Consider the following 15687-nt stretch of genomic DNA (forward strand, 5'->3'; position numbering starts at 1 on the left):
GCTTTTTTCTGTTTTCTTGCTTGTGTTTGCTATTGATACAAAACTCTCGTCAATCCTTTTATTTTCGAATGGAAAGCTCATATATGAATTATAAAGAGTTTTTCTTTTAGATTTCATCTTTTTTTTGGATAATAACCATAAAATAATGAAAACAATCCGATCGACATTGACGTTTTTGTATCAGGTTTGACGTTTTCGTATCAGGTTTGACGTTTTCGTATCTTCGATGTTATACTCTGTCAAGTGTACAGCGAGGGATAGGAAAAGGCATTCCCTCGAGAACACGTCAGTATGTAAACGGCCTTTCTCGGTATCGGGATGCCATTTGGCTCGGTTTTAGCCCCCCACCGCACGTGCTTAATTCGCAAACAATTATCTGGCATCTCTTTCTTATTTGTGTCGTAAATCTGCGATGTCGTTTCTTTATTCCTGGATAGATTTGCCCTAACTCAGTTGAAAAAGAAATTCGCTATTAGGTCCTTTTAAAAAGTTACGCGAGAAATGTTAAATAAGAAGTATCATTTTATTTTCCGTGTATGAAGAAACTGTCAAAGAAATTTCACCAAATTCACCATAAAATCGCTGGTCGGCCATATTTTGCTTTCATCATTGGCTGGAAGAAAAAGTTCGCGTCGTTGTTTAGTAAAATACGTATGCTGAAATAGAGAATACAATAATGGTTTAAAAATGGTAAGCACTGTGAATTCAGAATTACCATCGCGATAAGGAGTTGTGCAATTTGTGCATTCAAAACAGTATTCATTTGCTGTTAAAATACTAAGACTGCAGACAACACCTCTTGAAGTGAAAGTGATCTAACCGAGTACTTGTTTTCAATCTATTGCAGTGAGGAACATAAATTATGGACAACACCACAGCACCCGAGGATAGGAATAATACCTTACTAGCGCTGAAGTCAACTTTAAAGAGAGTTATTTAGACTAGTTAAATGTGGGAAAAGATGAATATGCGGCCATTGAAAAGGCCCCGGCTTGGGCCTCCGGATGTCTATCCACAGGAAGCAAAGCAACGGGAGGATGAACTGACCTCGACTCATGTCAAACATGGTTTTGCTACTGAGCATAAGCTATCGGAAGAGTTTGGAACCGCACGCAATTGTAATGTAACTGCTAGCAAGGTAGGAGCATATTTCAACGCCATACTGGCAAGAAAAGAAGAGCTAATGACACTTCCGGATTCCGGGAGAAAAAAACAGCAAATTAATCCAAAGGATAATTTTTGGCCAGTCACAGCTAGAAATAAAGCTACTCTGGACACATGGTTTAAGGATTTGGCTGGAACTAAACCTCTAAGCAGTCTGGCTAAGAAAGCTCCGAGTTTCAATAAGAAAGAGGAGATTTTTGCCATGCTTTGTGAAAATCAAGTCACGATGCAAAGAGCGGCATGGTTTATTAAACTCAGCTCGGCTTATACGGTTGCTGTTTCCGAAGCTAAAATTAAAAAACGTCAAATGCCTGACCCTGCGACGGAATGGACAGGAACTTTGATTAAATTTATGAAAGATTTAATACCCAAATTGCACGAGCACTACTATCAAGGCCCAGTACAGGAGAAAAGTGTAAGCAGCAGTGGACCGCAAGGTGCTGCGGGTGGTATGACACCGAATTCCAGTGTGAACACCAATCCTCTCACAATTCCACCACCTCTATCAAGTCCTGCCGGTAGTCTTCACAGTCCAGCTGGTTCAAGTTTAGGAGGAGGAAGTGGTCAGCAGCAAAATCAGCCAGCTAACTCACCACAGGAAGAGCAAAAATTGGCTTATAAACAGTGGACTTATTGTACTCAACTATGCAAATACATGTATGAAGAGGGGCTACTGGATAGAGCTGAATTTCTCAATTGGGTACTGGATTTGTTGGACAAGATGAAATCCTCTCCTGCTTGCGACGATGGGATATTGAAAATTTATCTCCCTTTGGCTATGCAGTATTTATCAGATTTGGTACAATCGGAGCGTTATTGTCGCCGGTTGGCTTATGCTGTTTGTAAAAAATTGGCCTATCTTATCAACTATATGGCTGAGAGTCACAATATTAATTTAGCTAATCCAGAAGCTCAGGTCAAACAAGTTGGGCTGGAGCGTAAGGAAAAGTCTGAAAAATGTGGCAAAGATGTTCCTTCGAAGACGGATCAACCAACACTCAACATCAATCCGTTTGACACTATTTTCTCGGAATATATGAACTGTTCGCATCATCATGACTTGGTGCTGCAACTCTCTTCTATCATACAGGTGATAACACTTGAATGCCCCACGGCTCTGGTTTGGTGTGGAATTGGTGAAACTCGTTCTTCCTCCGTGCTCGCTGGTAGCCCTTTGGATCATCTACCGATTGCTCCATCTGCCCTGCCGATGCCATCTCGATGTGAAAAATCTAACGAAGAGATGCGGGAACGCTTAATGGAAGCTGAAGAAAGTATCAAATTACGTTCTCGTCATGCCGAGTCCCGGTGGTGTGTGGACAAGTGGCAAACGGCAACTGGAAATGCTAGCTTGAAAATATTGGCAGTTTTGGATGCGCTTGACGGGCATTGCTTCGATAGAATGGATTCCAATAACTCGTTGGATACACTTTATCAGAAGATATTTCCTTCCTTGCAGCTGCAAAAAGAATCGGCCACGGCAGGCAGCGTGGGTGGTGGAACTGAAGCAAAAGATGGTAACAGTAAGCTGTTGGAATATGTGAGTATTTTTTTGCTGGCGTTGACGGGAGAATGTTTTCTGATACTAGTTTTTGTTTTGTAGAATGCTGATCAAGATGGATCAATTGTCAAGATACTGTGTGAATGGGCAGTTTCTTGGCAGCGTTGGGGTGAACATCGGGCAATGGCTGTGGCATGGCTGCTAGACAAAAGGCAGAGTGAAGTACTTAACACATATGAAAGTGAAAATGGTAACAATAACAATTTGAATGATGATAAGGATTCCGTCATATCTGGAGGTAGTCCTGGTTGCGGTCAGCAAATTTTTCAGAACATTCTGATGAATTTTCTAGACAACGATGCTCCAATATTGGAGGAACATGGAACACAACAGAATAAAAGTCAATTCACTAATTTGGTTCATCTGTTCAACGAACTGATCCGGCACGATGTATTCTCGCATGACGCTTACATGTGTACGTTGATTTCTAGAGGTGATTTGTTAACAGGCACTGGAATGTCGCTGTTGGAATCTCAACCGAGTTGTAATACAGGTCTAGGCACCGGACCGATATCGAATAAACCGGCCACTTTATCACCGAACATCAATCAGGGCCTTGAGGAAGATGTCATTCAGAATGACTTTAAAGCTAAGCTAGAGGATCTGGACGATTCCAATGTGGATGATGATCTGGACAAACTTTTGCAGCACATCAAAGAGGATCAGCAGAACTCGATGGATGCTCCGGATAGTCCCAAGGATCCCGAGCAGTCGGCAGCCCAGGTTAACACTACAAGTAGTAAAACTGAATCTTCCAGTCGACATTTTCTGTATACCGAGCACTTTCCACTGTGTCAGGACGATCCAATTACGCAGCATGATTGTAATCAACGTTATATACTACTGTATGGCGTTGGAAAGGAGCGCGATGATAAGAAGCATGCTGTAAAGAAGATGGCTAAAGAGATTTGTAAGCTGTTTTCGAAAAAGTTTAGCATCGATGTGGCTGAAGGTGGAAAAGTGAAGAAACACTCTAGGAACGAGTTTAATTTCGAAGCAACCTCGAATAAATGCCAGTCGATGTCATTTTTTGATCAGCATATGGTAACGTGGCAATGTGCCGTACAGGTGCAGGAGATGTTGAATAGTTTTGCTCTTGGGAATAGCAACTACCTTCCGGTGCAAGAACATGTCGCCTTTTTGTTTGATTTGATGGAATCGGCTTTCAACATCTATGGTTTGATCGATACATGCATTCAAATTTTGAAGGAACTTCCAGAAGTGGAGCTTCAGATGAATAAAAACTCGGGGCTGGTGAAAAGTTACACCACTTCTCTCAGTTTGTACGTAGTTGGTGTTCTAAGGCGTTACCACTGCTGTCTGTTATTATCGGCCGATCAAACGACAGCCATATTTGAAGGCCTTTGCCGAATCGTCAAACATGTATCAAATCCCAGCGATTGCAGCTCTGCTGAACGGTGCATTTTGGCCTATTTATATGATCTATATTCGGCATGTTCTCCACTAAAAACGCGGTCGCAGCAGGAACCATTCCACAACGCTTATCCTAAGATTAAGCAAGCACTTTATGCTCCGCTTCAGCCGACACCATCAGCGCATGCATATAATCCACAGTTTATGGTAGATGTCATCTCAAATCCACGCCGTGGTGGAAAAATCGAGCCGGCGTGGGTCCGTCAGTTAAGTGAATCCCCCTCCAATAGGTACAGTTTTGTGTGTAATGCGGTAGTGGCTGTCACACGAGACATTGATAACGACATGCTGAATGATATTGCAGCAATGTGCGCTGAACTGACCGCGTGCTGTAACGCTCTGAGTACTGAGTGGTTGGGAGTGCTTATCGCTTTGTGCGGTTCGAGTAAGGATGCCGGTTATTACGTAGATGTGATTACACAGGTTGATATTCTTAACACAAACATCCACAATGCACTGTCCGTTTTTACCAGTATCCTAGTTGCACGACACTGTTTTTCGTTAGAGAACTTTGTAGCCCATGTAGCGTTGCCAGCCTTGGTTCAGGCTTGTAAGGGTCGCAGTGAAACGACACCGGAGATTGAAGCCGGAGCCCGATTATCGTGCCACTTATTGCTGCGCTTGTTTAAAACCATTGAGTGTCCGCAGCCGGGCCTTTATTCCGTAAGCACTTCTCCCAATCCAATTACAACTACGGGCCAAGTGCACAATATAAAACTGAGTTGCGATCGTCATTTACTGGCAGCAGCTCACAAAAACATTGGCGTTGCACCAGTCCTAGCAGTGTTGAAAGGAATTCTCGTAGTCGGCGATGCAACCGCTCAGAAGGCAACTCCGTCGATCTTTGGAAGTGGTAAACGCAGCGGACTTAACACACCGGTGCATCCAGGCAGCACTCCAAAGCATGCCGGAGACTTGAGTCACATTTTGGGAACCAGCGATTTGTCGATTCTAGGCAATACAGACGAAAATATGCTGGATCTCACGTGAGTACAAAATAGTATAGCTATTATTATGTACGGCAGCAGGCACCAGTACGGTAGAAGATAAGTGATGAGTGCGAATTACGTATGATTTCAGAATTTACTCCCTTTTTGTAGGATGATTGATTTGGAACAGCTCTCACCGACCACTTGTTCACGATTGGTCATAGCTAGCGGCAGGTGTGAAGAGTTACCTGATTCTATTTTTTTTCTGTATTCACATTTATGTCTTCGTTTCATGAAGGTTAATGTGGGAATCACTATCATTTATGTGTTCTAGTTTTGGTTGTGTATATCCTTCGTTTATGTTCATTCAAAGTATGCACTCCATATATTTGGGTTTAGTGCCGTGAGAGCCATTTGTTGCTTTTGTTGCTAATCATACTCAGTTGCATCGTTATGATGTGGTAGAAGGGAACAATCTAACCAATAGGACAGGTTGTACTGGTCAACTCACATGTTCATGGTATTCTACTAAACCAATGCGATGTCGAAGAACTAATTTTAACAGTGTAGAAGTTTCGAGAACCATTTATTTTGCTAAAGAGATGACAGCGAATCAAAATTATTAACCTAATGTCCTTATTTTGGCTCGTCGAACAAAAGAACCATGAATTATGGACACATTATTTAGTAGGCGATGTGAAAAAAATCGCGTTTTCGATGTTTTCGAACTTGTTTCCACTCACTTGACACCGGTTTTTGTTACGTAAGTGTGTGTGCACGATACCTACATATATTATTATTCGCACACGTCACTAATGAACCGATAGTTTCTGTCACTTCCGATATCGAACCATTCGCAAATGTAATTTAATAATTATTGACTCAATTCAGGCAAACGAACGCAACTCAGGACAGCACCACAAGCTTATCGGATTTTGCTCAGCATGTTTTGCGTCAAATTTGCTCCCAGGAGTGGGTTCTGGAACGTTGCTTGCAGAATGCAGATGAGCTGTGCCAGCAAGGGATGCTGATTGACAATATGCTCACGGCGAAGCAGGCTCAACGGCTACTGCACATGATTTGCTACCCGGAAAATGAGTCGAACCTTATCGCGGACATGGACCAGAAGGCTATAATTGTACGGATTTTGGAAAATTTAGAACAATGGTCACTGCGAATCTCTTGGCTTGATTTGCAGCTAATGTTCAAACAAACCAACTGTAGTTCACCGGAACTATCGAATTGGCTCGATATGGTGGCACGGGCAGCAATCGACGTTTTTCAGGTGCACGAGTGCAATAGCATGGAAGTGTTCAGTTGTAATGCACGAAACGAAAGAATAAAGCCGTCGATTTGGCTGGTTGCTCCACTGGTAGCTAAGTTACCCAGTGCAGTACAGGGCAGGATTCTTAAAGTCGCCGGACAAGTACTCGAAAGCACAAATATGTTTAGCAAATCTAAGGACACTGGTGGTGGAAACAATAGTAGCATAGGCAGCCAAGGTGGCAACAGTAACAGTTCTATCAGCTCAAATGGCAGCGTCATGATCAGTAAGCAAAGCTCACAGCTCAATCATCATCCATTTTTGGGATTGGTGTTGACCTGTCTGAAAGGACAAGATGAGCAGAAAGAGGGACTTTTGCAGAGTCTTTATTCGCAGCTATCCCAGTTTTTGCAGAATCGAGATGTGAGTTGATGTTAACATTTAGTTATTTGAAAATGTTTTAATTCTTGAAATTTTGCCAGTTGGAAACAGTCGGTGGGATCGAAGATCCTTTAGGATTCGAAAAAATGTTGGATGCTTTGCAGTTGCGTTATTCGCTGGTCGGTGGTATGTTTGATGCGATCCAGAAAAACTCAACCTCCACTAGTGATTGGGCGATTCTGTTCGCCCAACTGATCAGTCAGGGAGTAATTGATTTGAGCAATAACTCGTAAGTATTTTCATCGAGCAACCATCACCCGCCCCATTGTGATTTGAATATCGTTACAGGGAGTTGTTCACTACCACACTGGATATGCTGGCAACATTGATACATTCGACGCTAATCTCAGACAGTCAATCAGAACGGGATGAAACCAAGAAGCAGTACACTAATCTGATGAAAAAACTACGTAAAGAATTGGGCGACAGGAATAACTCCTCAATTAAGTACGTCCGTCAACTGCTGCCACTAGCGAAGCAAACATGCGAAGTAATTGCTTGTGAACCAGCCGGAAGTTCAACCGACGCGAAGGGTAACAAAATAAGCATCGACAGTATCGAGAAAAAACATGTAAGTTCAACAGACTCGGCTATTTTTATTCAATTGTTCAAAAAACCTTTTTTTCAGGGTCTTCGATTGGCAGACAAGCAACGAGTGAGTGTTTGGGATCTACTTGAAGGTCACAAAAATCCAGCTCCTCTATCGTGGGCGTGGTTTGGGGCGGTAAAAATTGAACGGAAACCATTGGCATACGAGGAAACCCATCGTTTGTTGAAATATCATACACACAGCTTAGTGAAACCGTCCAGCTATTACTATGAACCATTACCGTTGCCACCAGAAGATTTAGAGCCTGTGCCCGATAAACTGAAAGATGATATGAAGGCTGATACCCCAACATCGGACCAATCGCCGGCCCCAGCTGGCAAGAAGGGCAAATCTCAAACGCGGAAACGGAAACCGAAAGGTGCAGCTCAAACACCTCAGTGTCAGCAAGCTACTGGACAGGCACACGGAATGACAGATCAACAACAAGTGGTAGGTCATCAAGGCTTACAAGCTGGTCAACAACAGCAAACCCAGGGACAGGGACAGCAGCAGCAGCAACAACAACAGGTTTCAATGACACCTCAGCAAACGATGCAGCAGTTGCAGAATGCCAACCTTGCCCAGATGTCAATGGGAGGTCAAATGGGTCAGTTGAACCTGCAGCACTTACAGCAACAGCAATATCAACAGCAAAATCAGAACCAAATGATGGCTCAGCAAATGGTCCAGCAGCAAGGAATGGGTCAACAGCAGGGCATGGGCCAGGTACAGGGTGCAGGTATGGGTTCAATGATGGCGGGACCTCAGCAACAACAGCCCGGTCCCAGTCAAATGGGATTTGTCGGAAGTGGTCCTGGTGGTGGTGTCAATCCTATGGTTGCTCAAATGGGAGGACAGGGTGCCGGCGCTGGCAACAATCAGCAATGGGGCGGCTATAATCCAATGCAGCAACAGCAGCAGCAACCGCAGCAACAAATGTACTACGGTCAGGGCATGGGTCAGCCTGGAATGAACCGGTTTGATCGACCACAACTGAACACCAACCCGAAACAAGTTCTGTCAAATATGTTGCGCGCTCGTATGCCCATGGGAGGAGCCAATCCAGCGGCTGCTGGTTTCATACAACAACAGGCACGTTCTCAGCAACCATTCATGCGTGGCCCTATTCGTCCTAATTTACCCAATCAAATGGTTGGAGGGGGCATGGGTACGGGAGCTGGTGGTACCATGATGGGATCAGGTGGAAGCATGATACAAACTAATATATTGAATCAGCAGAATGCGGGTCTTGTAGGTCAGGGAATGGGTGCTGGTATGGGAAATACCGGAATGAGTGCCGGGGCAATGATGGGTCAAGCTGGTGGCAATGCAAATACAGGTGGCATGAGTAATCCTAACATGATGGGAATGCAAAATATGTCACAAGCTGGTAACATGAATGCTGGAATGGTGAATCAAAGTATGAATCCAACAATGGGAGGTACCGGTATTGCCGGAGGTGGAATGATTGGTCAGAACGGAGCAAATGCTAACTCGGGAGGGATGGGCAACCCCGGCATGATGGGAATACAGTCTATGCAGCCAGGTGGAATTCAGTCGGGGATGTTCCAAGGTCAGGGAGGCCCGTATCAAAGTATGAATCAAAGCTATCAAAATTATGGTAACCAGGGTATAGGCCAGCAGAGTGGCCAAGGTATGATTGGAAATTTCAATCAATTAGGTCAACAACAAAGGAACACACCGGCAGAATATATCGCTCAACAAAGAGCACTGGCAGCTCGAGGTGGTCAATATGGTCAGCATGCGCCTAATGTCACGATGAGCAATATGGTAAATCAAGGGGCGGTTCCTCCATACCCAAGGCAGGGAGGCAAACCTGGCGCAACTGCAGCACAAACACAGCAACAATTCCAGCAACAGCAAAGGCTTCGTCAGCAAATGATGATGCAGCAACAACAAGGTTAATTATTTTGATAAATAATCGGTATAGGTAATCGAATGTGTTTCATTCTCTGCTTTAGGACTAGCCCAGCAGGGCAACTCCGGTATGGTGCCAAACCCGGGACAAGGGATTAGCCAACAGCAAACACCAAATCTGGTTGCTCAACTACAACGTCAAATGCCGAATCAGGGGGGCATGATGGGACAGCAGTATTCGCACCAACCCCCGCCGTATTAAAATGAGGATATCTAAACCTATGAATATAAAGTATATTTATTCTACCAATTATAATTCTAAATACAACAACTGAATAAACAGATTGCGTAAAAAATGGTCGAACCTAACTGTGCTGTGATTTGAATATAAAGAACAAATGTTCGGAAGAACAAACCTGGAAATGCCACCATCTGCTTATGGCACTTGTATTATAAACATTCAAGTACATTTTGCATCGAATTATGTCTTGCTAATCTACCAGGAAGTCTTTATTCTTGGGATTTTGTAACCAGTTGCGAATGTACAGGCAAATGTTATAAAGATGTTTCATATAGTCGATCATTTATTATGATTGGTCCACTATTGTAACACGGCAATGAACTGTGTCTCCTTATCACTTAACTAATCTTTTATTCCAAGAATCGTACACGAAATATTCAACCAGGCAGAAAAAGTTCCAAGTCTTCGTGCAATATTTGCTACATATTTTTTTTAGATAATCTGGCATCACTGTTCACTGCCGTTATGTCTATAACGCCGTCTACAAACTTTGCATTTTGGAAACGAGCCTGTCGAACAAACGTAAACAAAACACGGATTTCTACAGCAAGAAGTGGTTATTTTTACCAAGTTTAATTCAAATTTGTGCTTTTCAGTGGTTCCTGCATGGCCCAAAGATCTTTTCTTGTGGTACCTGGAGAGGCATCTGAGACCGACGAGGAAAATGATGATTGCGGGGAGGTAGGTGCATACTGTACGTAGATAGTGTTTCGTTCAATGATGCAGCAATGTTTCCTAATGAATAAATTAATAATTGAATGAATTGAAGAAATCATAGAATACTCAGCCAATAAGACACTGATTACATGGACTCCCAGCTGACCTCGAGGTACGTTGCTGGTCTAACAAAAATTGGCGGCAATCTCTGTGTGCAATAAACAGATAGGTCTATTTCCGAATTTGTTTTCATCAGAGATCAAATTTTTACTGTATATATATTGTTTATAAAGCAATTTCCCTTACAATTCTTACTCAAACTCAGACAGTTTATCTGGATAACCAAAGGCTTCTGAGCTGCAATCCTTTACGCTTTCCTGGAACAATTGACCATGTATTTTAAATGAGACGAGCTGCTCGTCGATACTTCTGTAATGTTAAAATACCATAAAATACTTGCATATCGAAATTTTCATATTTGCTAAAGCAATATTCAGTTAACACAGTAATTTTTATTTACGGCCGCATCCAGCTTTGCTAGGTAAAAATGTTATTCCCATGTTCGAATGAGCTAAACAAAGGGGCGTTCGATTCGAATGAAAATGGGGATTCGATTTGGCGACACTCTCGTGCGCATATGAATAATTCACAATGAAGTCTTCTATTTGTTACTCCGTACCCGAAGTAAACGATTTTCCGTCGCATCATCGCCTATCGAACTATACTAAATTATCTTCTGTTTTTTTTTCTCTGCCTCGACTATTGCTAGATTGTAAAAATAGAGAGCGGTCCCGATGCTCCACCTCCAATCAGCATCAGCACTGCCGCCGTACCACCTCAACGTGGATCATCGCAGGAACTCGTAGACGAATCGGCCTTCTCTACAGTAGATTATCAACAAATGCAGTTCCAACAAATGATAAGTAAGTGACCTCGGTTGCCTCGGCGGTCGACTGATTGGATTAGATACGCGGGTTTCTATTGCTTCTCACCAATGGTTTGCCGACTTTTTCTCATTTTTTTCCTATTTATAATGTCAAAAAAGCCGCAAAAACAATGAAATTTTGATTGCAGACGAGCGCTGCGTTTCTCTTTTGAACGAGTTCATCCACACGACGACCATTTCCGTTTCAAGGCAATTGGCCGAAACCGACAATTTGCTGATGAAATCTCAGGTATGAAGTCTCATATCTTATCATTACATTTCATAGATCGCAATTGCATTGCGAAAACAACGGATTAATGGAACGGTGCACTGTCTCACAACGCGCAGACGAAGCGCGGGTTTTTCGTGCTCTCCCATTTCCCGTTGCATTATGTATCATTTCGAATTTAGCGATGAGAATAATTTAACAGTGACAACCACTCCTTATCTCTTTCGGTCTTTCGCAGATGGTGTTACAAAACACGACCGCCCCGGCCCGAAAAATTAGTGAATCAACGGATCAAGTGGCCTCGAAATTAGAAGACGCACTTTCCTCCAATTTTATTCCGAACATTAATATTCCATACGATTGATTTTCCAACTTACATTACTTTAAAATAAATTGGGCACATCAGTGGCCGTCGTCTACAAATTTCTACTCAGGAGTTGTTGCTTGAAGAAGTAATTAGAATTAGATACCTAATCAATGAAATTTTAAAATTATCAAGCCCCTGGTGATGATACAGTTCAACATCTCAATGATACGAGCTAACATATCTGAAAGTTATTCCACTGGAGCTGCTCTTCTAGACATAGAAAAGGCGTTCGGCAGTGTTTGAGATAGTGGTTTGATTGCGAAATTGTTAATCAAAATTAAAAAATTGTTAGATTTCCTGTCACAAATTACTTGTGTTGCAAAAAACACATTTCGTGTATATTTGGTATATTTGACTTTTAATTTGAAAATAAAAATTGGTTCCACGGAAGATTTCTTCCGTTAAGTTATTTAAAAGTCATTGAACGATTTAGTAACCTTTAAAGTAAGCTGCTTTTGCGTAAAGTAGTGCGATTTTTCCAATTCTAAAAAAATATTTAAAAAAAACAGTAAAAAATACAAAGTGCGTACCACAAAAAATCACAACAAACTAAAAACTTAGTTAGAGATGTTTGTATATTGGTGCTCTATCATCTCCGGAAAGTATCTGCCCAATCGCGTAGCGTTAGCAGGAAGTTTCATTAGAAAGTCAAAAATTGTTAACTCTCACTCGGTATCTACTACTTATCGGTGCAGCAGTCGAAGAAGAGTAGAGGAGCGCTTCGAAGAGGTGAAGTGCGGAGGTGTCCAGTCTTTTCTCCACCAGAGTACCAAGTAGTTTCATCTTCGGCTCAGCCCTGCCCAACTCGCTGTGTGCTGGTGGTCGTTGTTTGCACACACATATGTATTTATATTGGATTTCAAATCCGCACACTCTCGATCAGCCATTGACTCGGGGCAACGATGATGGCAACGAAATCCATTCCGCGGGGGTGAAGAAGCGATTTCACGCTCCATGCGGACATCGACCAGTACCGCGCGTCCCATACATTCGGAAGTTGCATGTGGCAGGAAATGGTGGTAAACACTAAAAAGTAAACTTGCCAATATTTTCTCCCATCAAAATGATGTACAGAATGATGAGCATCCCGAATCCATCGGATAGCTCAGTCTCGGATACCTATTCGAATTTCGTAGATTCAGCAAATATCCGGGTCGTACATCTGTTTTTATAACTCAAGCAATTAAGTTATAAAATTTAAATAACATATAAAATTACTTAATTCGAGTTCAACATAAAACATCCTCATTCAACTTCGGAAAGTATGTGCTAACTAACGGCCTTATTATGAGGCAGCGATTATAGGATGACGCGATTTTTACATAGTTTAGTTTGTGTTCTGTAGCAGCATGACGAGAAGGCATGACTTAAGACACGCAAAATGTAAGTTCATCTTCTTCGCTCATGCCCGGTGTAGACAGATGAAACAACGAAAAAGCTAAATTTCACCCTGATTGGTATTATTAGCGTTGGATTGCGCCTAGGATGGTTGTTCTTTGGACTGCTTCTATGCTCGTCATATGTAATCACTCCTAATAATCAAGGGCAAAATTTCGTTAATTTGAGGGCAACGAAATTGAAGGCTCCGAGTACAGTAGCATATATTTTTTGTAGTTGCTTTATCTTATATAGGTCAATTGACCCCAAATTTAACGCATATAATTTTGTCGATTCAACTATAATTTTTTGTTAATGCAAATTGTCAATCGAACTGTAAAAAGTCGGTTATGTTAGATTACAGCTGTTGGAGGAAATTAATCTGCAGTTCTGTATTGTTTGATTACTAAAATATGTTATTAATATCAGGTTTAAAAATTAAAAAACCGACGTTTTTATCATTGACGCCAGTATTGATAGTTGCTATAAAGGGTTACATCCGAAACGTCTTATCGTAGAAGGTTTGATTTTCGCTTCTAATTCGAAAAAATCTGCAGCCGAGGCAGGTCGAATAATTGTTTAAACATATGGTGCATAAGTGAAAGAACTTGTAGCGAATGGTTCTAACGCTATGAAAATTTTGATTTTAGACGTAGAAGACATGAGTTGTCCTGCAGCTAGGGAAAAAGAACGTGGACGCCGAATTGGAGGTGAACCCATAACGGGGGTTCTCTGCTAACAATAAATGATGCGTTTTAAAGGAAAAACAGCTACTTTACAAGAGAAGACACGACATAGTGATTCTTCTGCACGACAGGGCTCAACCACATATTGTGAACGTCGTCAAAACGTGTCTGAAAACGCTAAATTGGGATAGCCTACTTTTCCCGTAGGATTATCCGCACATCACTCTATATAATTACCAACTCTTTGATTGATGACGCATGGCCTGGCTGAATTTAATTTTTTTTCTTAATTTATATTTTTTTGTTGTAACAGCGGTTTTCGGTGATCTCGGTACTACCGCAAATTGAACTATTTGTCGCAGTGTAAATTTCGGTTTAGCTGAGAAAAAGGAATATACTCAAGATATGTCTTAGCTACAATTTATTTTTATTTTCATTTTTAATCTGACGATCAGACGGTACAGGTAACAAATTTCTAGTAATTGATGTTCGATTCATCAACATTTTTGGCATCCAAAATTGCTTGTCCGCTTAACTATGTATGTCTTTGAAACGACCACTTGCAGCAACTTCTTCTGAAAGTAAGCACTTTGAGTGACCACAGCAGAAATTCACCGGAACCAGCTGGAAGTCCTAATTATCAGCCAGAATGCAAGATTAGTTAGAATGCATGCCGATTTGAAAACAATCGAATCAACTTCGTTAGAAAGCATTTGCATCATAGACAGCAAAAATTTGTCGTACCTGGTCCTTTTCTTTTGAAAGTACAGCTGAAATTGAGCTAAACCAATAAAATCCAACGTATGAAGACACATAAATCTCCCGGATGGTCTCGAGGTACGATGCTGGCCAAACAAGCCAGTCGTCTTAGGTTCGAGTCTGGGCTCGGGAAAGACTGTTAGTGTCAGTAGGATCGTAGTGCTTGCCCCGCAATTGTCCTGTACACTAAAAAGTCGGCTGCGAAGTCTGTGTATAAAAAAAAACAGAAGGTCGAGTTCCGAATCGGAATGTAGCACCAAGGCTTTGCTTTTAACCAATCGGAAGCAACTCGAAAATCACTGAGAAATCGTGTAAATAACATTCATACTTGTGGTTTTGAAAATTCCCTTCATATGCAAGTTTTTGTTTACTTGACAACGACGCCTTAGTAGCTTGAATTTGTTGTCTGCTGCATGAATTCTAATATCTTCAATATCATGGCTCTCTTGGATCCAATGCCCTTCAGGAATAAAAATCGGAAAAATAAAAACTTCTGAACTTTTCCAGTTGAAACCAAAAGAAACACAAGAGAATTATATAAAATTGGTTGATCCGCACTATTCATCAAAAAGAAGATAACCATAAGTAAACGAACCTAAGATGATGAAAAATGTAAAAAAAAAAATCCACGCTATCTTTAATTTCGATTGTAGACACTCGTTTAATGAATTTCGCAAAGGGAACAAAAGCAGTTTATCTTCTGGTTATTCAACAGTTACGGATTCACGTAATTGAGGTGCAACAGTTTATTTTTTTTTCTATATAGCATAATAGTCTATAAAATCGACAAATATACGTCAGCGGTTTGCAGTTAAATGAATTATCGAAAATTTCCCCCCAGTGCAAAAGTGGATTTCTTCCATCATGTTCGGCTCTTCTTTGCTACCTTCAAGGCATGATTGGTAAAAATACCCAATTTTGGTACTCTGTTTTTTTTATACAAACATGAAAAAAAAAATTCAAACGAATAGTTTAGTTGTAGTTATATTTGTTTTTATATTACAGTTTGTTGTCTACATTTTACAAGCATCGCCTTTGGTTGAATATTGAAGCCGTTACCATACCGAATCATTGAAAAGTCAGAGAGAAAGAAAGTGGCTCATTCACAACCAATTATTTTACTGCT

General features: G+C 41.5%; 2 protein-coding genes across 4 annotated transcripts; both read left to right on the forward strand.

Annotated features, from left to right (window-relative positions):
• Positions 1-553: 553 nt before the first annotated feature.
• LOC129727599 (mediator of RNA polymerase II transcription subunit 12) lies at positions 554-9604 on the forward strand. Of its 2 annotated transcripts, XM_055685581.1 has the most exons (9): positions 554-690; positions 848-2704; positions 2768-5145; positions 5260-5322; positions 5980-6775; positions 6835-7022; positions 7082-7364; positions 7422-9303; positions 9365-9604. In XM_055685581.1, exons 2-9 carry the CDS (start codon positions 950-952, stop codon positions 9520-9522), a joined length of 7503 nt encoding a protein of 2500 aa, XP_055541556.1. In that variant the 5' UTR covers positions 554-690; positions 848-949; the 3' UTR covers positions 9523-9604. The 2 variants fall into 2 exon arrangements, with proteins under 2 accessions (XP_055541556.1, XP_055541557.1); XM_055685582.1 differs by lacking the exon at positions 5260-5322.
• A 416-nt stretch (positions 9605-10020) lies between these two features.
• LOC129730255 (uncharacterized) lies at positions 10021-11801 on the forward strand. Of its 2 annotated transcripts, XM_055689433.1 has the most exons (5): positions 10021-10083; positions 10158-10242; positions 10988-11141; positions 11293-11393; positions 11611-11801. In XM_055689433.1, the coding sequence occupies exons 2-5, from the start codon at positions 10168-10170 to the stop codon at positions 11734-11736; spliced, it is 456 nt and encodes a 151-aa protein (XP_055545408.1). In that variant the 5' UTR covers positions 10021-10083; positions 10158-10167; the 3' UTR covers positions 11737-11801. The 2 variants fall into 2 exon arrangements, with proteins under 2 accessions (XP_055545408.1, XP_055545407.1); XM_055689432.1 differs by lacking the exon at positions 10021-10083 and having other exon boundaries at positions 10091-10242.
• The last annotated feature ends 3886 nt before the right edge of the window (positions 11802-15687 follow it).

This window comes from Wyeomyia smithii, chromosome 3, assembly GCF_029784165.1.
Source record: "Wyeomyia smithii strain HCP4-BCI-WySm-NY-G18 chromosome 3, ASM2978416v1, whole genome shotgun sequence".
Taxonomy (NCBI): domain Eukaryota; kingdom Metazoa; phylum Arthropoda; class Insecta; order Diptera; family Culicidae; genus Wyeomyia; species Wyeomyia smithii.

Coding starts and splice junctions, on each gene's coding strand:
- LOC129730255 (XM_055689433.1), top strand. CDS start 10,168: ATGGCCCAAAGATCTTTTCTTGTGGTACCTGGAGAGGCATCTGAGACC. Junction 10,243..10,987: donor AAAATGATGATTGCGGGGAG/GTAGGTGCATAC, acceptor GACTATTGCTAG/ATTGTAAAAATAGAGAGCGG. Junction 11,394..11,610: donor ATTTGCTGATGAAATCTCAG/GTATGAAGTCTC, acceptor GGTCTTTCGCAG/ATGGTGTTACAAAACACGAC.
- LOC129727599 (XM_055685581.1), top strand. CDS start 950: ATGTGGGAAAAGATGAATATGCGGCCATTGAAAAGGCCCCGGCTTGGG. Junction 5,323..5,979: donor TTGGTCATAGCTAGCGGCAG/GTGTGAAGAGTT, acceptor GACTCAATTCAG/GCAAACGAACGCAACTCAGG. Junction 7,365..7,421: donor ACAGTATCGAGAAAAAACAT/GTAAGTTCAACA, acceptor CCTTTTTTTCAG/GGTCTTCGATTGGCAGACAA.